Raw genomic sequence first — 24,131 nt, 5'->3', positions numbered from 1 at the left:
GCATAAGAGTCCCGGGTTTCGCAGAATCATGAATTTGGAAGGGACCCTCAGGATCATCTAGACCAACCCCCTTACAATGTAGGTATCTCAACAGGCGGTCCCCCATCCAATTTGAAACCACACCGGACCCTGCTTAGTTTTGCAAATGGGCTAAGCACTGTTATTAATGCAATAAAAGTAAAACCTATCAACTTAAGAACAAAAGCACTCTACTTCGAAATAAGATGCGATGCCTTTGTCTCTGCACCCTGGCGAGAAGAACTGCCCTCTTTTGCAGCACCACCCCGCGAGCATCTCGTCGAGACAACAAACCCCCGCCGAGCTAAACGGATATAAATTTAAGCATCCCAACCTCGCCGCCGCCGCCGCCCTATCACGTGGCTATCAGAGCGCCCGCGGCAGGCGAGCCAAGTCGACCGCCGATAGAGAGGCGCGAGCGAAGGAAGCCACCGAAAGCCGAGCGCCAGGCCGAAGCGGATGACGGCCGAGCTCGCGGATCCGAGGAAGCGCGGTTGAGCCGAGGCCGCCGGAAATTGCGAGGGTCCGTTGCCTTCGTTCGCTTGTTTTTAAAAGCGCGAGGAACCGTTGGCGGTTGGCGAAGCGAATCCCTCAGGTGGTGCGCGCGCGCTGCTAATGCGGTGGAGAGGGAGGGGGTTGTGTGTTCGTTGGTTGTGGGCGTGGTGGTTTTCTCAGTTTTCCTCCGTCCGTCGCCTCTTTCCCTCAGGCGGGGACGCCCCGCCAGACAGTGGTCGTGGCCTCGGTCCTTCTCCTGTTGTTCTCCCCGCTCCCCCCGGGCCTGGATGACGAGGCATTTTTCCTCTCCAGGGTTGCCGTTCCGCCTTCCCCTTTCCATTTCCCCCCCAAGACGGTTGCACGGCGTCTAATGCGGGCGAGAAGCGTTTTCCCTCTCAGGCAGGCAGGGTTGTGGGCGGGTGTGAGTCTGTCGCCGCTTTTCAAAGCAGCAGCTTTCGCTTTCGGTGGCCGTGGCCAACCCTATCCATGGTGTGGGGGGAGGAAAAGACAAATCCCCGTGACCCGTGCTATTTTTCTAGACAAAGAGGAGCCGGAAATCCCTATGGACGCCTCCCTTGTTCTCTTATAATGGCAGTGGCGCCCACCTGAGAGGTGCCGAAGTTGAGTTCGGGCGAGTTCTGGCTGAAAAAGCCCTGCCTGTGACCCAAAGGTATGGGGGGGTTGAAGGGGGAGGGGAGTAAATAAAAAAAGAATCTGGGTGCCTGGATTCAAAATGCGGGGTTAAATTCACTCCCAAGAGGCAGAGGCATAGCTGGCTCCCTTGCTCTGGGCAAGGAGATGGATCCCCCCCAATCCCTTGCGCTCTGATGGCCAGACTGGAGAGAGCCCCCCCTCCCGGGCAAGGCTGTTGCGATGGCTCCCACTCCGAGCCAGAGTAGAGAGGTGCATTTTTTTGTATCCGCCCCGCCCCCCCAACTGTGCCCTTAGCGTGGTCCAACCTGACCAACCCCCTAGCTATGTCCGTGCTAGCAGGAGAAGAGCCCCCAGTAGCAGAGTTTAAATTAACAAAAGTCAAGCAGCTCTATAGCTTTATGTTGTTAGACCCTTTTATCTTATTTAGCCTGCTTGCAAACAGCATTCTTTCTACCCATCTTGCAGCGAACTGATTGCATGCTATTAAGTAAGTTTAAAATGTGTTGCTTACAAAGATCAGAGATTCATTCATTTATCCAAACAGCAGCAAAGAGAACACAGGCAGAATACTAGTGGGTAGAAAATACAGAAAGATGGCTTCAAACACCTGCTCTAAGCTTGGAACTTGCTTAGGCACATCTTCTTTGGTCAGTTACATGGCTGAGTCTAGGAACAGACATCTCTGGTCTTAATGCCTTCATGCACTTATGCATAGTTATGTTTGACTGCATTTAATTCTCTAGCAATGGCTTATCTCTACTTGTTTGAACCCCCAGTTGCTGTGACCTGGGAACAATGAGTGGGGAGATTGCTGCTGTTATGCTCAGCTTCTGCTTTCAGGCTTCCCACAGACCTTCTGATTGTTGGCTGCTGCAAAAACAGACCTGATTTAGCAGGCTCTTCTGTTCTTGTGCAGCGTTGAAATGAGGAGGACTGCCAGCAGCATAGTACACTGCTCATATTTAGACAGGTAGGCAGGAGTGTGTGCAGATAAGAGGGGGTATGAGGTTGCTATGCAATAAGGGAAAAAGAAATACTGTCTTTCATTTCTTTGACACAAAACTTGCAAATCTTTTTGAGAACCAAAAATGGTGCTGTTAACAAATAATGTGTTTGTGTGCAGAGAAGTCTCAGTGAAATTCTTTTTTTAATGCCAGCCAGACTTTCTTAGAAAGTTGCCTAGCAAGTGGCACACTAGTAAAGGAGTTATAAGTTATTATATTTCACCCAGAACCCTGTAAATGTGGTGTTAAGTTTCCCAACTGATGTCTGGCTTAGGTTTTGAACATGTCCCACCCTATATATGCATCATAGAAACTTAGAGTTGGAAAACACGCAAGGGTCATCTAGTCCAACACCCTGCAATGGAGGAATCTCAGCTAAAGCATCCATGACAGATAGCCATCCAACCTCTGCTTAAAAACCTCCAAGGAAGGACAGTCCACCACCACTTGTGGGAGTCTGTTCCACTGCTGAACAGCTCTTACTATCAAAAAGTTTTTCCAGATGTTTAGCTGGAATCTCCTTTCTTGTAACTTGAAGCCATTGCCTCAAGTCCTACCCTCAAGAGCAGGAGAAAACAAGCATGCTCTCTCTTCCATGTGACGGCCCTTAAGTCTCCTACAGTCATACCTCAGGATAAATGTACTTCAAGTTAAGTATTTTTGAGTTGCACTCCGCGGTGACCCGGAAGTAACAAAGTGCGCTACTTCCGGGTTCTGCAGCGCGCACATGCGCAGACTGTCAAAATGGCATCACACGCGGAAGCAGCAACGCGCAGAAGCAGGTTGCGTTCGCTTCAGGGTGCAAACAGGGCTCCGGAACGGATCGCATTTGTATCCCAAGGTACCACTGTATTTTTTAAATTGTGGGTGGATATTGGTATCATTCTTTGAATGGCACTAATAGGTCTATGAAACTCCTAGCAGTCATTGGCAAGACTGGGTTTTGTTTTTAAAAAACATATCAGTGGTCAGGCTTGGGTAATATGAGTTAAGTTTAACTGCAGCTTAATACAGCTTGCTTTTATCAGATTTGCCTTTGTCCATACATATTCCAGAATTTCGCAACCATGATTTAGGGTAAAGTTTACTAGACTTTATGACCATCATTTGAGTGTGCAATCTCAGACTTCCACACATACTAGTTAATCTAATCTGATGTTCATGTAAAATTATTCTGCAGATCAAATTTTTGAAGGTGTTTGGAAACTAAGCGGGTAGAATTTAATGGGGACTGTAAGAGATAACTTTATATGTCACTCTCGAGTTACTTGCATAAAGGATAGGGTGCAAGTTTAACACGTAAATTAAGTTCTATTTCTATGTTCCTTAACTAGAGTAACCAGATGACGTAGGCAAATTACCTACGTCACTAAATAGTTCAATTTGTCCCAGAGGATTTTGATTCTGCTAAAAGCATCAATTGTGTTTTGTGACAGATGATGCTAGCTCCTTTGATACTGTATGTAATCCTGCTGATAGGAGGTAGCGAAACTCAAAATGATGACTGGATAGATCCAACAGACATGCTGAACTATGATGCAGCATCAGGAACCATGAGAAAGCCTGATAAGGTACACATTTTGAATTTGAGTTGCTGTTCAGTAAATGGTTTAGTTGATGCCCTTTATTTTTTTAAATAATATTTATTGAACATTCAAATATAACAGAAAAAAGAAAAGAAATAAAACATCCATTTTATAAGCTTGTTTTCATTAGCATCTTTCCAGGACTTCCCCACCCCACCCCTCTTGTATTCCAATTCCTTCAAATAGATTCAGCAAGTTCTTACCCCAAATTTTAAACTTATTATAATTAACCCAATGTTAAAAATGTTTTTCCATCCCCTAAAATCGACCCCGCTCCCTTCCACGAGTTCCCCTCTTTAATATGCAGAACAGATTAAAATGAAAGAAAATAGAAAAATGAATAAAATATAATTTAACACCCTTTGGATTCCAAATTTCCCTCCCCCCTTTCCCGGTTACGTTCCCCAATGTCCATCAATGCCTGTTGTTATCCTGGAGATCCCACATCTAGGCCAAAATCCTTCACAAGTCCACTTTGCCGTCTTTTTAATAGTCTTTGCCGTCTTTTTGATCATCTTTGGTTTCGAGCGTCCAATCTTAGAAAAACTCTATCTCAAAAAGGTCCATTTCTTCCATCCAGATCTCTGTATTTAAGAATAAAAACTCCAATTTTGTTTCTTTAGACCTTTCAAATCTGGATGTCCCAAATGTTCCCACTCCCAACTTTGTCCAATTCTTGTTGTTCATGTTGTTTTTATTGTTCTCTCTCCTCACTTTCCTCTAGTTTCTTTTCCTGCTCTCCTGCAAAAATGTTCCAATTCCAAAAGCTTCTAAATCCCCTACAGAGGCTTTGTTATTCAGGAACAAAACTTTACGTCAAGTCCCTTCCATTCTTCAATAGATAAGTCTATTGTCTCCTTTAGTGTAGAGACCTCTGTAGACAAAATAGTGTTCCATTTCTGCAGTTTCCCAGGAGATAAAAAGTCCAATTCGAATTCCATGCCAGCAATACTTGTAGTGTCCCACAGCCCCTCTAGAGGGATTATAGTAACTCAGTTTCCTTCCAGATCGCACCCAACAGTCAAAGTAACTTGTTATTCCTTGTTTTATACAGTTTATATCTAATTTGTAACAAATGTAACCGGCAAAGTCCTCATAACACAGTTCTCTTTTTATTCTTCAGCTTTGACAGCTCCTTTGACAGCTGTCAAAGCCTCTGTTTCTCCTCTCCCGGCGCTCTCGCGGATCACTCCCGGTTCCCGGGGGGGGGGTTGCATTTTAGCTCACATTCTACTTTTCTCCTCCAGCCCAGTCTTATAATTTTCCATCGTGAAATTAGTAACTTTGTCAAACTTAGGTAGCACTCAATCTTAGCTGTTAAATCCTTTGCTTTAAATCCTCTACTACAGGGGGGAGGCTGACTTCCTTTTTTGCACCTCCCCCGCTCGCTCCGAAATTAAAATTTAAACTTTTTTCCCTTTTTAAGTCCAGTTTCCAATTACTCACGGGTTGTTCTTTTAATCCAAATTTTCAATGGAAGAAGTCAGCGCTCTCCGCCAAATGGCATGCGGCTTCGCTCGGTAGGGGAAGCGGAGGACTCATAGCACCACACCCCCCCCCCGGCACCCGCTCCGTAGCCTTTAAAAAGGCTCCTTCGCGGGTCGGGGGGCGCAAACGGTGCCCGCCGAGTCACCATGCCCATGGGTTTCAGCGCCCATGGTTTTTGAGGGTCCCCGCGACGCCGCCGCGGTAGAACCCAGCCCCTGCCGAGCAGGCTCCCTCCGGAGCTCGGAGGGAGTCCGCCATTCGGCGATGGCGCCAACCCGGAAGTCCTAGTTGATGCCCTTTAAAGAACCTGTTCACCATGGATGTCTGGATTGCCTCCCTTACAGAACACATACTGCAACAAATTAATAAACCTAGAGTTGAGCATTGTTTTTTCTTACTGGAACGCTTCCATTCTGTCCTAATGATCAACTGATTAGTTGATAGGGATGTCTTACTGAGCTCTGATTGCATCTTTAGATTCAAACAGAGTAATTACAAAAAAGGTATTGGAAGGAAGTAATAGTTGGTTGAAGGCTGCCAAATACTCTTCCACATTTCATTGTTATTTTCTTTTCCATTTGTTTTTGAAAAAATTATAATCCCTGAGTGCTCTCAGTTGTACATGTAGCACCATGTGGACAGGAGGGCTTGGGACAGTTCTCTATGCACATCCTCTCTTGAGTGCACAGATTGTGGTTTTGAAGGGGATACTGGGCAGCTTGTATCCCCTCCAGAATGCGGCAACTAGACTGGTGACTGGGAGCAGCCACCGAGACCACATAACATCGGTCTTGAAAGACCTACGTTGGCTTCCAGTACGTTTCCAAGCACAATTCGAAGTGTTGGTGCTGACCTTTAAAGCCCTAAACGGCCTCAGCCCACTATACCTGAAGGAGCGTCTCCACCCCCTTCTGGCGGTTCCCTTACTGCGAGAAGCGAAGTTACAGGGAACCAGGCAGAGGGTCTTCTTGGTAGTGGCACCCACCCTGTGGAATGTCCTTCCATCAGATGTCAAGGAAATAAACAACTATCTGACTTTTAGAAGACATCTAAAGGCAGCCCTGTTTAGGGAAGTTTGGGCAGGGTATAAATCATAAATTACTATAAACAAATTTTGTTGTTCTCTCTTTTCTCTCTTTTCTCTTTTTCCAATAAATATGCAAAATGAAGCAACCATATTATAGGAGATTTCCAGTCTATAAATTACAGTAGAAAGATTAAGAAATGTCTATGATTACAGTTGCTGCAGGTGAACCAGGATGATTCTGAAGATAAGAAAGTTCCCCAAAAATCAGTGGTAAAAGAAAATATTGTAGATGTTTCCATGTGCCAAAAGCAACTTGATTCTTTAATTCTTAAGGTTTGTTTGCATGTATAATGCTTCATATTTAATATATTACTTTATGAAAATATTGTTTATATATTCTTTTCATAAATTCAGATCTTGTTGGTCTATCACCTTCACAGAAATATATTCCTGGGTAAGCATTCATATTGATAGGTGGTGGTAAGAATCAATACTCTTAATTACCGTATTTTCCGTCCCATAGGATGCACCTACTTTTTGGGGGAGGAAATAAAGGAAATTTTCCCCCTCCAAACCAGGTCGGGGAACAGTGGGATGGCAGCGCTGCGCCTCCCCGCTGTCCCCCGAGCTTGTGGGGCTGGCCGATGTCTGCCCAGCACTAGGGGCGCTTTGCTTCAGGGCGCCCCGCGCGCCGGGCGGCAGGCTGTTATCCGCAGCGTGGGGAACTCCTGCAGGGCTCCCCACGCTGCGGATGTCTGTCTGGCGCGCGGGGCACTCTGCTTCAGGGCGCCCTGCCCGCCAGGCGGCAGGCTGCTATCCGCAGCGTGGGGAGCCCTGCGGAGTTCCCCTGGGTGCGCAAGGCGTGCGGACACCTGCGCGAAGCACGTGGGCGTCCTCCAAAGGGCGCCCCGTGCTCCGCGCTGCAGGCTGCCGCCCGCAAGCCTTGCGTGCCCAGGGGGAGTTCCCCCGGGCGCGCAAGGCTTACGGATAGCTTCCTGGAGCCTGGAGAGCGAGAGGCGTCGGTGCGCACTGACGCCTCTCGCTCTCCAGGCTTCAGCGAAAGCCTGCATTCGCCCCATAGGACGCACACACATTTCCCCTTCATTTTTGGAGGGGGAAAAGTGCGTCCTATAGGGCGAAAAATACGGTAACTATTTGGTCCACAATCTGGTTTTATTAAAACCAGTCAGTTTCATTGTTGACATCAACAGGTGCAGATTTGTATGTTTACAGCACAATCATCTGCACAACTGCATACAAGTCAGTCCCATGGAGTTAACTGAGACTTAACTCCAGGTAAATGTGGGATTGCAGTATTAGTGCCTGCAAGGCAGTATTTGTTATTATATTATTAGCTACTATGTGTAGAGTGTTGAGCTACTATGAAGATCTACCACAACAGATCCTGTATATGCAAAAGATTAGATGTAGAAACATAGACTGTTTCTTAGGACATTGACCTTTGTTTATAATAGGCATGTATAGTTTTGGACCCACCAAGCTCAACCTGGCATACCAGCTATATATCATAAGCTGTCAGTTGTTTGATAACTCTGTATTTCAGCAGACATCAAAAGCAAGCAGCTCATTACACTCCTGTTAGGTGCCATTCTTAGCTGATGGGCTGCATTTGGCATGATGGGTCACAAGTTTCATTTTTAAAATAGGTTTCAATACATGTCTGGAGTCAAATCTCTTGAACATAAACAGATCTTGAACTGTGTTATGGGGATGCTTTCAGCAAGTAGATTTCAGTTATTAAAGACCAGAGTGCCTCTGCAATCAATGGACCTTAGCCTACATGTGAACATTAGCCTACGTGTTAGTCTAATCAATATACACACTGCAGTGGTACCTTGGTTTGCAACCGCTTTGGATTACAACCATTTGGATTAAAACCACGTCAAACCTGGAAGTGCATGTCCCTTTTTTTTGGATTACAAACAATTTTGGGGGGGAGGCCCCATTGGTGAAAGCGCGCCTTGGGTTACAACCTGTTTTGGTTTACAACCGGACCTCCAGAACGGATTGTGGTTGTAAACCAAGGTACAACTGTACAATGAATTATTGCTTGGCTAAGGCATTGTCTGGCAACAGTTTACGTATTACAGTGGTACCTTGGGTTAAGTACTTAATTCATTCCGGAGGTCCATTCTTAACCTGAAACTGTTCTTAACCTGAAGCACCACTTTAGCTAATGGGGCCTCCTGCTGCTGCCGTGCCGCCGGAGCATGATTTCTGTTCTCATCCTGAAGCAAAGTTCTTAACCTGAGGTACTATTTCTGGGTTAGCAGAGTCTGTAACCTGAAGTGTATTTAACCTGAAGCGTATGTAACCCGAGGTACCACTGTATATACTACATGAATTAAGATTGGTAAAATGTGATATTGAAACACTTTATATTTGCAGCTTGAAGAATATGAAAAGAGAGATAAAGCCAAGTTATATGAAAACAATAGCATCCATGTTTTTAAGAGATATTTGAATAAGATTTTAATTGAAGCTGGAAGACTTGGTCTTGTGAGTATCTGAATAAGCCAACATTCTTATTGCTATATACATTCGCTCGTTTAAAGATTAAAATGTATTCTTAGCAGTGTCTTATGCAAGCAGAACATTCATTGTTAAGATGGGCAATGGTAAGTATGTCATAGAACCCAACCATGTATTTATTCTTTTCCCCCCTTTTACTTTGTTTTCTTGTGGCTAACAAGTAATCTTACATAAAACATGAAAACATCCTATATTCGTGGATAAGATGGGTTTGGTTCTGTAGGCTTATATAGACTTTGTCTTGGGCAAAGTCTCTTAAAGGTGCCTTGGGCCTGAATGTCCCCCCTCCTCCTCAAAGGTGCTCCTATCTGGCCCTCAGGATTCTTCCCAGGCAGTGCTTCCTTACCAAGCCACACCCCTCACTAATACTGCTGTATCCTTTCCTCAAGTGCTTTGTTTTTATTATTGCTTGTAAGCCGCTCTGAGCCCGGCCTTGGCTGGGGAGGGCGGGGTATAAATAAAAAATTATTATTATTATTATTAACTCAGCTGTCCCATCATGCTGTGTTAATGCTGCTTACATGTGTGCCTGCTTGCTTGCTTGCTTGGATGGTGGAGAGATATGTATAAACCTCTTAATGTAGCCAACTGTAAAAAGGGTAAGAATCGTATCTGTTGCTCTGCAGTACTTACTTTTTGCCTCAAACCTTACCCACCACTGCCATGCAGTCCCCAGAAGGTTGCCCAGGAGGAATGCTGCCCTTGGACTGCAAAAGGTTTGCCAAACCAGTCCTTGGCACTGGGGTTGGTTTTTTGGTGGGTTGTTTTTTGTTGTTGTTGTTTTGTGTGTGTTTTTGTTGTTGTTGTTTTGTAATAAACCCTTGGATCTAGGACTTCTATAACTACAGTATTAGGTTTGATATATGATTTTCACAGAACTCCCATCTTCTGTTGGTACTGTATATACATCAACAGCTTTACCTGTGAATCTGGGTAATAGGTTTGAGTAGGGCCAGTCCAGCCATGAGGTAAGGTGAGGTGACTGTCTCACACAACAAGATCCACAAAGGCAGCACATCTGGCCTGCAGGTAATGCATTACCTGCTATTGCTGATGTAGATCTTCACTTGCCCGTTTGTCCTTGGCAGAGCAGGGGACTACACCATTTTGTGGTTCGTCTTAGGTGCCAAAATGTATTGGGCTTGCCCTGGTTTTGAGACTAGAGTAGGTGAATGTGTACTTAGAAAATATTAAGCAGAGAAATCCTAATTATGGTATTATTTGACAGACTAGTCCTTGTACAGCGACTTACATGCATTTAACTTGTGCGCATTCAGCTTTACATGCTTGGCAAAATAATTTTTTTTAAATGGAGGGGGGGAGCATCTGGAGAAAAAGACTAACAGTCCCACCCGCCATTGAACCCAATGTGCTTTCACTATACATTATTTTGGCTATAGACGTAATCCCTAGAATGTAACCTCCACATAAACTGTATAAGAATTCTTTGCTCTTTGACTTCGTCACTACAGCAGTCAGTGTGATTTAGTAAGGCTCTGCTTAGCTATGGTTAACAGTCAGATTACTTTGTTATTATCTGCAAGAAATGTCAGTTGCCAATTCAACTGTGTTGTCTTGTTTTTTAGCCTGATGATAGCACTGGAGATGTGCATTATGATGCTGAGATCATCCTTACAAGACAGACATTTAATGAAATCAACAGGTTCCTTAATGAAGAGGGCTGGAAATCAGCTGCTTTGGATGATGCACTCAGTGATATTCTGATTAACTTTAGGCATCATGATGCTGAAGTTTGGAAATGGAAGTTTGAGGACACATTTGGGGCTGATGCATATAATGTCTTTATGGTGAGATAATTTTTTCTGCAGTAAGGTGTTTTTCTACAGCCAATATAGTCATGGGTACCTCGCTTGCACCAGACAGAAAAAGATAAAACCTATATGCAGTTCTTTGTCCACTGAAGGCTGAGTATATAAAGTCTTTTAATGTTTTCAGGCAGCAGTAGTAGGTCAGGACTGCTTAATTTGTGATCCAAATTTCAGCCCACTAGCCATGACTCCTTTCCTACCATGAGTTCAGCACCACATTTATGTCTGGGTGGGCAAAAATAAAGGAATATGAATCAGTTCAAAATTTGTAGCATTGTCTTGAGTGCAGCTTCATTGGGTATGTTCTACAAAAGTCTAAAGTAAATTTGTTTGTTGCATTTATACCCCACCTTTTTCTCCAAGGAGGTCAAGGTGTTACACATTGTTTACCCCTTCTTCAATCCCCATAACAACCCTGTAAGGTAGGTTAGGCTGAGAGAGGTAGTGACTGGCCCGAGATCCACCAGTGCGCTTCATGCCGAGTGATGATTTGAATGGCATCTGTTTAAATTTCAGTTCACATTTGGCTGCCATCAAGCTATTGTAAATGAAAATAAGTTATAGCTGTTAGAATATGAGGTTTAGTAAATGTCCACCAACATGATAATGGTTCCACATTGTTCAGTTTAACTTCAAGAAACCAAAATGAGGCTGCTGCCACCCCACCCCATGATCCCTTTAATGCATACTGCTCATGATTCCCTCAAGCAGAAGCTGAATGGAAAATTTGTCTATTATCAGATAAATGCTAAAAATGCTTCAATGCTAAAAATGTAGGTTCCTCCCATTTTAAATGGTCTTGGCTTTTATAATTCTTTTGCAATTTATCTCTCTTTTTATCTCTTGTTTTCTAAAAGGTACTTCTGTGTTTAGTGTGCATTTCAGTAATAGTTGCTACAGAACTATGGACACGCATTGGTTGGTTTACACAGCTAAAACGTGTTTTATTCGTAAGTTTTCTCATCAGTTTTGGGTGGAACTGGATGTACCTATATAAGGTAAACAATTACTAGTGTTTATTAAGTAGTAATGGGGAAGTGGATATCAGTGTGCCCTGAAAATACAGAAAATATTGTGCCACTCACTATTTAGCTCAATAACTTAACAGGGCTCAATATAAACTCAGGCTACCACACTTGCTACCCTTAAAACAAAAAATGTTCTTATCCGGCACATTTTGATATTGATCCAGTAATAATCAGAGGCTATTTTGGGACACTTGTGCAAAACTATTTTAAAATATGTCAGGTTCGTTCTCCTTACAGTCTAGTGAGATTGGCACATTGGTATTTCCTTCTCCGTGATTTACTAGCAGTTCAGTAGTTTTGAACTTTTATTATCCTGTGTGCCAGTCTTATAAAATTAACAGTGTGCTGCAGCAGGTCTAATAGACTCTTTCCCCTCTGCTATTTTTCAGTAATTTTATGGCTCAGTCACAGAAAGAAGAGTGCTTGACCTCAAGAGCCATATGTGTGCAATCTGTTTTGAATAATCATGTTTTAAGAAGTAGACTTTTAATAGCTTTGAATTATTCAGTTTTATTGTATATGAAAGTTGCAGCTGCATTTGGAAGTATATTAGTTGGATTTATTTATATCCTGCTTTTAGGATACAAATCCTACCAAGACAGTTTACAAGTAACATCAAATTGCATTAATACAGTACAAAAAAAATATCAAAATATTAAGTCATAAGGAATTTCCCACAGGATCTGTGGAAACAGAGGGCAGTGGGATTTTCATCCACTTTTAAAAAAAAAGATTCCAAACTGAAATTGATTTAACAATTTTGTTAAATTGTTAAAATCCTTTTGTTTCTGTTGTAGGTAGCTTTTGCTCAGCATCAAGCTGAAGTGGCAAAAATGGGAAAATTTGATACTGTATGTGCTGAGAAGATCCGCTGGAGTGATGGTCTAATAGGTGAGCTGTTTTTGTTTGCTTGCTAACTTTCCATGTCAGATTTCCTTCTCGGTAGTGGCGCCCGCCCTGTGGAACTCCCTCCCATCAGATGTCAAGGAAATAAACAACTATCTGACTTTTAGAAGACATCTGAAGGCAGTCCTGTTTAGGGAAGTTTTTAATGTTTGATGTTTTGTTGCATTATTATTATTATTAATATTCTGTTGGGAGCTGCCCAGAGTGGCTGAGGAAACCCAGCCAGTTTGGGGGGGGTGTTAAATAATTTTTTGTTTGTTTGTTTGATTTAGTAAACATTTAAGCTTATTTTTAAGATTGGCTCTAAACCCTATACAAATCTGGAGTGGAGTACCTAAGACGGTTGGATGGCTCCTTGTATGCCTCCTTCCAGCAACTCCTGCTTCCAAGCTGTTGCCAAACATTTTGTTTTCCTTTGGACCACATTAGTGAGCCTGAGAGCAGGGTTTTGTCTAGCCAGTCAAGGACTTCCATACACATTGCTCAGGCTTGTGTTCCGGCAAGGTCACTTCAGTGCTGCTAATGCAGAGATTTGGCTTCACCCCTGTCGGCACACTCCATTCTCGAGACAGACAGATGCCAACAACACATTTCTGATATTGCTGATTTTACTCTCTGGGTCACTTCTTCCTTGTGCCAATATAATGAGTCAAACATAATTATTCCTGAAACATCGCCTGTATATTCAAGCATTTCAGCTTGCTTAGTTGGACTGTGTCATTCATACAGCTGGCTCACTGATCTTCTGAAATTAATCTCTTTCCTGGTGGTAGATTTATTTAATGTAATTGTCTTTGAACAAGTCAGGTAGATGTGCTCCTTGAAATATCTACATAAGACATATTGTCTTCTTGTTGTTGCACCCAAACAAGTTTTTTTGGCAATAGACTAGGGTCTGGGAATCAGGTCTGCTGAACATCAAAAAAAATGACAGAGAAAGGCATTTTAGTGGGACGAAGGGGAATGAAGACACAAATTAATACTGGAGAAGTTCAGCATCACCCTTGGCCTTTTCAGCCCAGTGCACTCTTCTAGTGCTGCAGCTAAACCAAATAGCCATTTGGGAGGAGAACTGAGTCTGATAATCTAGGTTAGCAAACTTCTAAAAACCTTTCTCTCCTACACTCTCCCATTGTAGGGCTAGGAGAAAAGGGCCTGGGGAAGAGAATACAGAGGGAAAGGGACAAGTTTCTCTGTATCTGTTACATTTTACTTATGTACCTAATCAGAACAAAACAGGACTAAAACCAAATAAATAGGACTATTTGGTAGCAGACCAAGGTATGGATACTTCCTCCTCCTGAGAAAAGAAAGTGCCATTTGTTTAGCCCTTTTACCATTTTGCTACATTGCTTTCCTAAAAAGGTAAAGGTAAAGGACCCTTGACAGTTAAGTCCAGACGCGAACGACTCTGGGGTTGGGGCGCTCATCTTGCTTTACTGGCTGAGGGAGCTGACATTTGTCTGCAGAGCATTTTTCTGGGTCATGTGGCCAGCATGACTAAGCCGCTTCTGGCGAAACCAGAGCAGCGCACGGAAACGCTGTTTACCTTCCCACCAGGGTGGTACCTATTTATCTACTTGCACTTTGACGTGCTTTCGAACTGCTAGGTTGACAGCAGCTGAGACCAAACAACAGCTCACCCCGTTGCGGGAATTCGAACCACCGACCTTCCAATCAGCAAGCCCAAGGCTCAATGGTTTATACCACAGAGCCCAAATACCAATCTGGCAGGTTGGGGGTGGTTGTGTTCCGTTCTGCAAATTGTGCTTCAGCCATGTCTTCTACTCAAGACTGGGCTTACCCCCAGTTTAGCAAATATACTTTAAAATACTCTGAGTGTTGGTATAAATATTAGAAAATCATTTCCTTCCAGATCTTGTATCATTTGTTTTAATAAAACAAGTATAGTTAAGTGTTTACATCCTCCTCACTGTCTATATATGACTTCTTATTACACACTTACAGCCAAAATATACTTGCTTTTTGTGGTTAATTGAATGACTTGTTGCTTTTTAACTATAGAATGGTTTAGAAGCTCGATGACGTTCCAAGATGATCCTTGTCAAAAGTATTATGAAACCGTATTAGTAAATCCTATTTGGCTTGTTCCTCCAACAAAGGTATTCTCTTTTTCTAACTGAGTCATTTGTTGTTTGTTTGATTCTGACAGCTTCACTATCATTCTAATTTTGCTTTCTGTCTGGTTTTAGGCATTGGCTGTTACATTTACCAATTTTGTAACGGAGCCGTTGAAGCACATAGGTCAAGGAATTGGTGAATTTATTAAAGCACTCATGAAAGAGATTCCATTGCTGCTACATATTCCAGTGCTGGTGATCATAGCAATAGCAGTTTTGGTATGTACATGCACAGACACATGAGGGATCCAATACTGCACACATGGATTAGAAATTGTGAAAGTAGATACAACTAACAATGGATTTGCTCAATATGTTAACACCAGTAAGACTGAAGTAAGGGTACAATTAGCTACTTACCTGTGAGTGATAGACAAGGTAGTTCCAGAAATAACATCTTAGTTCTAGCACAGCTGTTCCACCTCCTTGTGCAAGAAGAGGCAGCTGTGATTGTATATTGATGCTCTTTCTAGTCCTAAGAAAGAAGTGTTAGAAGATAAGGAAGACCTAACTTGTTGACATCTGCAGCTAATATTTTGGGACATAAATAGCAATTTATTTTTCAAGGATAGTATAATCTTTCTCCATACTGAAGTATTCTAGAACACAAAGAAACAAATTATCCATATTTAAAGATTTATGAAATAGAAACTTGGATTATTTAACATGAATGCCACAGCAGTGGTACATAATTTGGCATTTTCTGTTAGATGGACTGACTAAAAGTAATACTCATTTATAAAGCTCTATTCTTATATGAATATAAGTAAGTCCAAGAATTTAATTCTCTGTTATATAGAGCAGTTACAGAAATACCATTTCCACTATGTCTGACTAAGAATAGTTGATAATGAAGAAAATCTCTTGAAAAAAATTATCTTATTTTAATGAATATATAGGAACACAGATCTTGAGCCTATTTTCAAAACAAAACAATGTAAAAACCTGTGTTAAAAGGAGGAGTGGAAACAAAGTTTGTCAGAGTACTTACAAGGGTGTCTATTCTGTAGGGTTTCTGCTTTGGGGCTGGAAGCTCAGTGAATGCGCTAAGGATGTTAAGCTACTCAGACAAGCGGCCACCTCCAGCACTTCCTCCAACAGATGAACAGCCGCCTGCACTTCCCCCAAGGGGCAAACAGTCCCCTCCTGCACTTCCTCCAAGGGATAAACAGCCACCTCCTGCACTTCCTCCAAGGACCAGAGCAATACAAGAACAAATGCTACATCTGCAGCCAAATGACACAGGTGAAAATGGTGTCAACATTATAGAAAATATGGAAAATACATACAATATTTACTCCATCAAGAGAGGACCTTATGACAGAGGAGATGCTTCAGTAAAGGTAATATTTAGGTTTTGCAATCAGGTGATGTGCTATATATATATTGTTGTCCAGCCGCCTCCCAGACCAAGCAAGTGGAGGCAGTCTCTGGCATTGTGTTGTAGAACCTAGGACTATTTCCATTCTGAAACTGCTCTTGCTGTTCTGACTCAGGACTTCATGCGATGAAAGAAGCTAGATGCTGGCTAGAGCACAAATGATGGAAGTCCCACTTCAAAGATTACTAAACCTGTGCTAAAGCACATAATTGTGCCCGCTATGGAAATGAAAGTGGCAAAGAATGCCTACTCATTTCTAGTGAGCCAGATGTCATGATTGATGCAGTCCTAAGTGAAGTTTCCATCAAGCCACATTTTGTGGGATCATTTTCAGTTTTTGCAGCCAGATGGCAGTGACAGGGTGTGTCTGCACCCAAAAAGATGCCCTTTGGACCATTTTCGTTCATGGCTGGTTAAAGCTAGCTAGAGGGGTGTAACTAGATAGGATCTTGGTGTGATGCATGCATCTCTGCATGAGGAGGTTATGCTAGACATCTTGAGGAAGGTAATAGTATAGTCATTCCTGAAAAAAACCACCCTGGACCCTGTGGTATTTAACAACAAGTGCTCAATCACAAATACCTCCTTGAGTGTCATGGTGACGCAGCTGCAGGCGTTTCTGGAGAAATCAAGTTATCTAGATCCTTTTTAATCTCATTCATGTCCAGGTTTGGAACTGAATCTGCCTTGGTCACCCTAATGCATGGGTAGGCAAATTAAGGCCCAGAGGCCAATCGCCTTCTCAATCCGGCCTGTGAACGGTCCGGGAATCAGCGTGTTTTTACATGAGAAGAATGTGTACTTTTATTTAAAACGCATCTCTGGGTTATTTGTGGGGCATAGGAATTCGATCATTCCCCCCCAAAAAAATATAGTACACCCCCCCAAGGTCTGAGGGACAGTGGACCGCCCCCCTGCTGAAAAAGTTTGCTGACCCCTGCCCTGATGGATGACCTCTGTTGGGAAAGGGACAAGGGAAGCATGACCCTGTTGTTGCTCTTAACTCTTGTCAGCTTTTGATACCATTAACCATGGTATCCTGCTGGACCCATCTACAGGAGATTAGTATCAGGGGCACTATTCTGAGGGGTTCCAGTCTTATTTCCAGAGGCAGTTCCAGAGGGTATCACTGGAGGAGTTCTCCTTGGCCCCTTGTCTTTTGAGGTATGGGTGCCACAGGACACTTTGTCTCCAGTGCTATTTATCATCTACATTAACCTGTTGGGAATGGTCATTAGGAATTTTGGACCAAGCTGTCATAAGTACATTGATGATGCCCAATTCTGTTTCTACGTAATTCCTGACTTGAGAATGGCCAAAAAAAGGCTGTTGTCTGGTGTCTGGATTTAGTGGTCGACTGGATAAGGGCTAATAAACTGAGCCTGAATCCTAGCAAAATGGAAGCTCTGTGGATTAGTGGTTCCTGGGTCCAGGAAGTTGGTAATTTGCATGACCTGGACAGGGCCGGAAGGGCTAGCCAATATGTTCTCTCCTGTTTGAGAACTATTTAACAATTCAGTTTGGAATCTTTATTGGAAATAATGAGGAAAAAGAACTCAATTTTCTGTAGTTATTAACGCAGGAGGTTTAATCTGCATTAAAAACAATTCTTGACAGGCACCTCAACTACCAACTAGGGATGCACTAATTTCATAACCTTCTAAAAAACACCTTAACACAATTTTCACATAAGAGTATCAAAAACAGCAAATAAATTTAAAGCAAGACTAAAATCCTAACAAAATAGACATTCATAGTAAAGACTCATTTATCCAGCTGTGAAAGCCACTTGGAACAAAACCGTTTTCAGTTGTTTTAATGCATGGAGCTGGCTTTATTAAAATGTGTTAGGTTTAATAAGATGTATAAGTGCACTTAAACATTCTACTCAGAATCAGTCTCATTCAGTTCAGTGAGACCTAGCTGGGGGTTTGTAGCCTTAATTATTTAATGACCTTGATTCACCTTGTTTTTTCAGTCTTCAGAAGAAGTAAATTCACAAACAGAAACAGAAAAAAAGAACAGTGAAGACTGTCCTGTAAGTTGATAGATAATATGTTGGACGGGGTACTAAATAAAATGTCTTAAGAAAAACACTTAGTTCCTAGTTGGAAAACTAGCCCCCTCAGGAGAGGCTGGCCCCATCTCCCAGGCTCCCGGGGCTTGTTTACCGGTGATGTACTCTGGCTGTCGACATCCCGGCAGTCCAGGCAGACCTTGATAGGCGACATTTCCCAGTGTGGAAAATGCACACCCCCTTCCCTCCTTGCATACCAGCAAAGAGGAAGAAGATAGTCAGAAAGTCTATTTACATCTCGTTTATTTTTGACTGTTTAGCTGTACAAAAAACATGTCCGTTCACTCCGACTTCTCTCCGAGTAAGTAACTCAGACTTCCTTCGCATACGCAACAGGAAGGTCTCATATTACACACAGAACAAAGCCCTGTGAATCCTGTGAACCGCCTGGAATTTCCTTTCCCAGGACTAGCCACATGTGATGTAAACATCGAGCTACTTGTTTGCAGCTGCGTAGCAGTCATATCCCAACATACTCCCCCATATGATTCTACGTTAGCTGCGAACAAAGCTTCATCCAGAGAAGAAAACAAACAGTTGTTATACATGTAACAATCCCCTGTTGTTTCAGTTCCACCTTTGGAACTACCCGCCACTGGTTTCACCAGTAAAACTCTCTGGTTGTCTGTTTTCCAAGGAATGAATGCTTCTGCATTACCTTGGCTAGGGAAGGTAGTGTTACGTTTAGCAATTCCCAGCCGTGTCTTTGTCTCTGACTTAGACACATCTTTAACCAGGCTTGAGTTGTCAATAATAGTAACACATGCAACAGCTGAATTAGCAAACTCTTGAGAATACCTCTTGGGTGGAATTCCCTTCCTCTCAGACCTGCGTATGAGGTGCAGATCCTCTTTGCTGACTGGTTCATCCTCAGGACCTTTTGGAGAACCATGCCCAACAGTAAACAGTGGTTCAGTCAATTCTAGTTCAGCCTTAACCTGTGAAGGACTAGACATTGTGTGTGAACCCCTCTCAATGACTGTGTCAGCAGAACTCTCTGAGCTCTCTGTGTCACCCTCAGTTTCAGAATATTCATCTGAATTGTCATCAATGGGAAATGTGTGGAAAACCTCCCTCTCCTGTCTGGGTGTGCTCTCTAGAAACTTTGTGAGAATCACCTGACCAGATTCAGACAAAATTACTCTGTAGAGACCCTTTTCATAACCCACAAAAATGCCTTTTGCATTCTTAACCCCTTGTGGAATTTCTGTATTGACGTGAGATCCAAAAACCTTAAAATGTTTTATCGAAGGTTTCCTGTGGAAGAGCTTCTCAAAAGGAGAACTTTCCATTCCTTTTGAAACCTTTCTCACCCAAGTATAAGAGAATGAGCTCAAAGACTCAGCCCAGAACTCTTGTGGCAAATGTGAACTCAGCAACTGTGCTCTCATGCCATTCTACAATTCTTTGTTCACCTTCACACACATACTTTTGTTCCATGTTTGAATATCAAATTGATATTATATTTTTACTTAATAGATGTTTCAGACTGTTATTTATAAGAAACTCCCCCCCCCCCCCCGGGTGTTGGATGTCTCTTGTAGCTTGAAGTCTGGAAGCCCTATGACAGAACAGATTTTGTCAGACCTCACTTTGCTTGGAGCAGGCCCAGTTGATTGCCTCTTTCTGAAGTTTCTATGTTTTCTCTCTCAGACTTGGTGTCTTTATATGCTCCTGCATATATCCTTTTCTGTGGTCGTAGTTCTGTTTTATATTAAATGGAGGAGCCTTTTAGTCTCCACAGCTTTTTTACTGCCTTTCCCCTGTTATCTATCTGTTTCTCTCTCTGATCACTACCTTTTTGATCAAAGGGCAGAAGAGCTTTTGTTCCCTGCTATCTAGTTTTATTCTCTATCTTACTTCACCAAACCTTTACAGTATTGGGCATTACAAATATAGCCCATCACAAAACATTCATATATAAAAATTTATATACAAATAAACAGCCATGTAAAAATATGTAATAATGAGGATTTTCATTGGAGTTTCTTCCTGCTAAATAGTGCCATTCATCACTCTGAGAGATACTATAGATAAAAACTCAGCCACCCTTGCAGTTATTTCCGGGTTAATGTCATACAGATAGAATCTGATATTTTCATTGTGCCATGATGTTAGACTACCCAGAAAAAGGGAATAGCATGCATTTGCGTAGCTGGTTGTACAATGGACAGTAGAAAAGAATATGTTCTACTGTGTATGGCACATTCAAAAAACATCTGCAATGTCTCAGCTATCTTTCCCTCTCAGCTCTTAGCTTCTGGACTCCTTCTCCTCCTCACACAACTGAATGGGCTTGGTACTCTTTGAATATTCACAGGGCTGTCAAGATGCATACATAGAATGAACACATTCAAGCAAATAAGCACACAATTTCCCTCTTTTCACCTGACCACTTTAGGCAATAAGGTTTCTAATTCCAGCAGTTCTCAATGGATCCAAGCCTGTATTTCATCGGTTTATGAGGCACTACACATTTCTATACCAGGGCTGCAGCTGCTGCAGCTTTCTCCATAAACACCCTATTCATAAAATATGGCAAGCAGCCATGTTGTCCACACGTAACACTTGTACTTATCACAAATTAGACCCATTTGTTTCAGAGGTAGCTTTTGCAAGAAAGATACTGCAACAAGCCATCCCTCATATGTGGACAGCCATGTTGCTCTCCCATCCACATTACACCCATGGGAGAAAGTAATGTTGTCTTAGCATAGGTTGTTCTCATTGAGAGTCATTTGTGTCCCCTTTAGTGGTTTTTCTTTGTCCAGTTCTGTTTCTGTGTATCAGAGGGTCTTACTGAGCTCACAGAATGGAACTGAGGTATGACAAAATCTGTTGTTGCAGGGTTTAGAGATAATGGTCAAATCTCACTTATGATACATACGTATACCCAAAGAGGACAGTAAAACCGTTACTAAAATAACAGATTGAGATACCCCATTAAGGCCACAATCCTATATCCAGTTTTCTGAGACTAAGCCCCATTGAACTCAGTGAAACTTACTTCTGAGAATATATGTATGGAATGGCACTTTGTGCCATTTTTTTGTATTTTTTGTTGATTTTTGTATTTTTTGTTGATTTTTGATGACCTAATATTGTTCCACAAATTCAGTGATATGTTACTTCTTGCAGAGTGGATTAGATACCAAACCAGGTGATCAAGCTACTGATAGAATAGAGAACAGCACAGATCAAAGCCTGGTTGAACTGGACAGACCTAGCCACATACAAGAATTTACAAGAGGCAATGAAGATGAAACAAAATGTAACTTTAAAGAGGACAGGAGTGTGCAGCAAGAAGTTCCGGATATAACAGGGTGTAAGAAGAAAGAGAGCCACTCATGTGAATTAGAAGAACCCAGAGAGAAGATTGTAGAACATTTGAGCTTTACTGTAAGTTTAAACATACAGTATATTTTGTGTATCACAGAAAGGGGATGTACACCTCAGCCAATTCTGCCTTTCCTAGTGAGGTAGCATTGTTGAGCAAACACAGAAGTCTTTCCCTCGTCTGCCTGCTGCAGAGGCTGGAAAGACCTGCACAGAAATGCCAACAAAGCAGCAGTTTGAGGACTTGCTTTATTATCTGCCAATTTGAGAACAACAATGTTACATTCTAGGCTGCATAATCTTGCCTACACTCAAACTGGGTTTGGAGATTTAAGAATGCACTCTCATGCCTTATTTCAACTATTTATATAACCATTTCAAAAAGCTCGGTAATGCAGGCAAATTTATTTATCAAATTCAGAGAATGTAAGAATGTGTCAAATCTGAGTTGAAGTCTTAAATCATTTAGGTATCTTGATTCCTACTAGAATCAAGCTTAGTAGACAAATGCTGTTTTATTCAGACTTAAAATCAAAGGATTATATCCAACTAAATTCTACTTAAGAGTAGTCCAATTAAAATGAATGGATCTAACTTGAGTATCATGATCTTTGAGTTGTACTATATTGAATTTTTAATAACTTAAGGGAAGAGTAAATTCTTTATTGAACCAATTGGAGCATGCAGACTGAAATGCCCAAGCCACTTCCTTAGCATTAGACACATGCTATATTTGAATTGTAGAACAAATGATTTGAAGATAATAAGAGTCATAAAAGACATAGTAGAGACTAACTAAATGTGAAAATTAGCATAGACAAGATGTTCAGGGTTTGTGTTTTTAGTACTGTGAAACTTGAGCATCCAACGTATGCTGCTGGTAGAGGATCCAAGAGTATTATTTTAATTAAATTTTATACTGCACTTAATCCACAGATCACAGGGCAGTTCACAGCCAAAATTAAAACCCAAAATACAGTGGTACCTTGGGTTAAGTACTTAATCTGTTCCGGAGGTCCGTACTTAACCTGAAACTGTTCTTAACCTGTTCTTAACTAATGTAATTAATTAATTAAGTAAGTAAGTAATTAACTTAGCTAATGGGGCCTCCCTCTGCTGCTGCGCAATTTCTGTTCTCATCCTGAAGCAAAGTTCTTAACCCGAAGCACTATTTCTGGGTTAGCGGAGTCTGTAACCTGAAGCATATGTAACCTGAAGCGTATGTAACCTGAGGTACCACTGCATATAAAAAAAACAGGAACAAAAACAAACCAATAGCCCCATTCCCAGTGCTCGTATTCAACAACTTTCTGTAGTACTGGATGTATTAGATGGTAGCCTTATGACCCAGTTCTGTTCATATTTACTTGAGAACAAGCCCTACTAAGTTTGAGTAATGGTGCATAGGATTAGTTAGATTCTTTGGTAAAAACAGCTGCCTAGAGCGATTTGCCCAAGTGTGTTTAATGAGACTGACAGCATTCTTTAAATAGCAGCATCTTGGCCATGGTGGAAGATATTAAGTTGAAGAAAGCAGCTATGTTCTGCTTCAGTTTCCATTACCAATTCTCACCAAAACTCATTTCCCTGTGCAGAGTTTAAATTGCATGTGTGCAAACATAAATGCATCTGGAGTGGAGGGAATAGGGAAGGGCTAGCTGGGGTAAAGGTTGGCATAGCAGTGAGCCTTGGCCTCCTATACATTTAAAAACAATGGCACTGTAGTCTGTGTTTGAAGATGTCATAGTTTTATCCTTCTACCATTACAAAAAGTACCAGGATAGTGGTTTTGCCTTTTACATATTACTAAATATTTGACTCCACATTGGAACAGAAATTAAAAATAATCTGAAAGGTTGTGGCTTGTATGCTTCTCATTTAAATCTTCTCATTTACAGGAACAAAAACAGAGGAACACTGCTTCCTGATAGACCTCCTTATACCAGGGAAATGATTTTTTTAAATGCCTCTGCTAACCAACAAGTGTTCGTGAATCTACTTTGTCAGTTTTCATTCTTATAGAACTTCTTTGCATATTAGGTATCAGGGCACATTTTTTCTCGATGACCTAAATTATATTTATGACGCACCTTTGTTTCCATACAACAACTTCAACAAATTTTAAAAACATTTAATGAGAAAATAATGTAATTCAAAATGGGACTCTACTGGTAAAATGCTTTTAAAATTTGTGCTAAGTTTTTTTGTAGTTAATATTTGCCAACAAAATAAACTCTTACAAAATGTTACTAATGAAATTTCTTTTATATTCGTATCTGTAAAAGCTGTTATTTAGGTTCAACAGGAGAACTTTTCTTTAGCTGTGACTTTCCCCTACCCCAAGATCAAGAATTAATTTTTACCAGGTGTCATGTTTTTGCATGAGGAAGGCTTGAACACTGCATGGAAAAGGAATGTTGGTTCATACCTAAGTTCATGTTCTTCAAAGGTAGGAGAATAACCTCGAGTGGGTTGCTCTTCCCAGTCCCTCAAGGAGACAAGGACCATGCAAAGCAAGCTCTCTGACAGAGAGAGCACATCTTCAGCCATGACAGTCCTGCAATCTAGCCCCCACCCCACCCAACAAAAAACCAAAAACAGGCAGGAA

General features: G+C 41.9%; 1 protein-coding gene across 8 annotated transcripts; it reads left to right on the top strand.

The window, feature by feature from the left end:
* The first annotated feature begins 458 nt into the window (after positions 1–458).
* On the top strand, positions 459–23,772 carry CLCC1 (chloride channel CLIC like 1). 8 transcript variants are annotated; one of them, XM_083745860.1, is made up of 15 exons: positions 475–613; positions 1,053–1,183; positions 1,944–2,137; positions 3,608–3,742; positions 6,486–6,605; positions 8,682–8,792; positions 10,412–10,633; positions 11,512–11,652; positions 12,480–12,573; positions 14,614–14,711; positions 14,802–14,948; positions 15,740–16,072; positions 18,089–18,148; positions 21,326–21,586; positions 23,422–23,772. In XM_083745860.1, the coding sequence occupies exons 4-15, from the start codon at positions 3,608–3,610 to the stop codon at positions 23,449–23,451; spliced, it is 1,752 nt and encodes a 583-aa protein (XP_083601986.1). In that variant the 5' UTR covers positions 475–613; positions 1,053–1,183; positions 1,944–2,137; the 3' UTR covers positions 23,452–23,772. The 8 variants fall into 8 exon arrangements, with proteins under 8 accessions (XP_083601983.1, XP_083601986.1, XP_083601988.1 ...); XM_083745862.1 differs by having other exon boundaries at positions 476–616; XM_083745864.1 differs by having other exon boundaries at positions 480–613; positions 1,109–1,183; positions 2,008–2,137.
* The last annotated feature ends 359 nt before the right edge of the window (positions 23,773–24,131 follow it).

Source organism: Podarcis gaigeae (genome assembly GCF_964106915.1).
Source record: "Podarcis gaigeae genome assembly, chromosome: 6".
NCBI classification, from domain to species: Eukaryota; Metazoa; Chordata; class Lepidosauria; order Squamata; family Lacertidae; genus Podarcis; species Podarcis gaigeae.
The sequence above is the reverse complement of the archived record's forward strand: the minus strand, read 5'-3'. Positions and strand labels throughout refer to the sequence as shown.

Bases quoted from the DNA above. Each gene is read 5' to 3' on its own strand.
- CLCC1 (XM_083745857.1), top strand. From the start codon at position 3,608: ATGATGCTAGCTCCTTTGATACTGTATGTAATCCTGCTGATAGGAGGT. The intron at 14,712-14,801 runs GTATTCTCTTTT...GTCTGGTTTTAG, and splicing joins GGCTTGTTCCTCCAACAAAG to GCATTGGCTGTTACATTTAC. The intron at 21,587-23,421 runs GTAAGTTTAAAC...TCTCATTTACAG, and splicing joins TAGAACATTTGAGCTTTACT to GAACAAAAACAGAGGAACAC.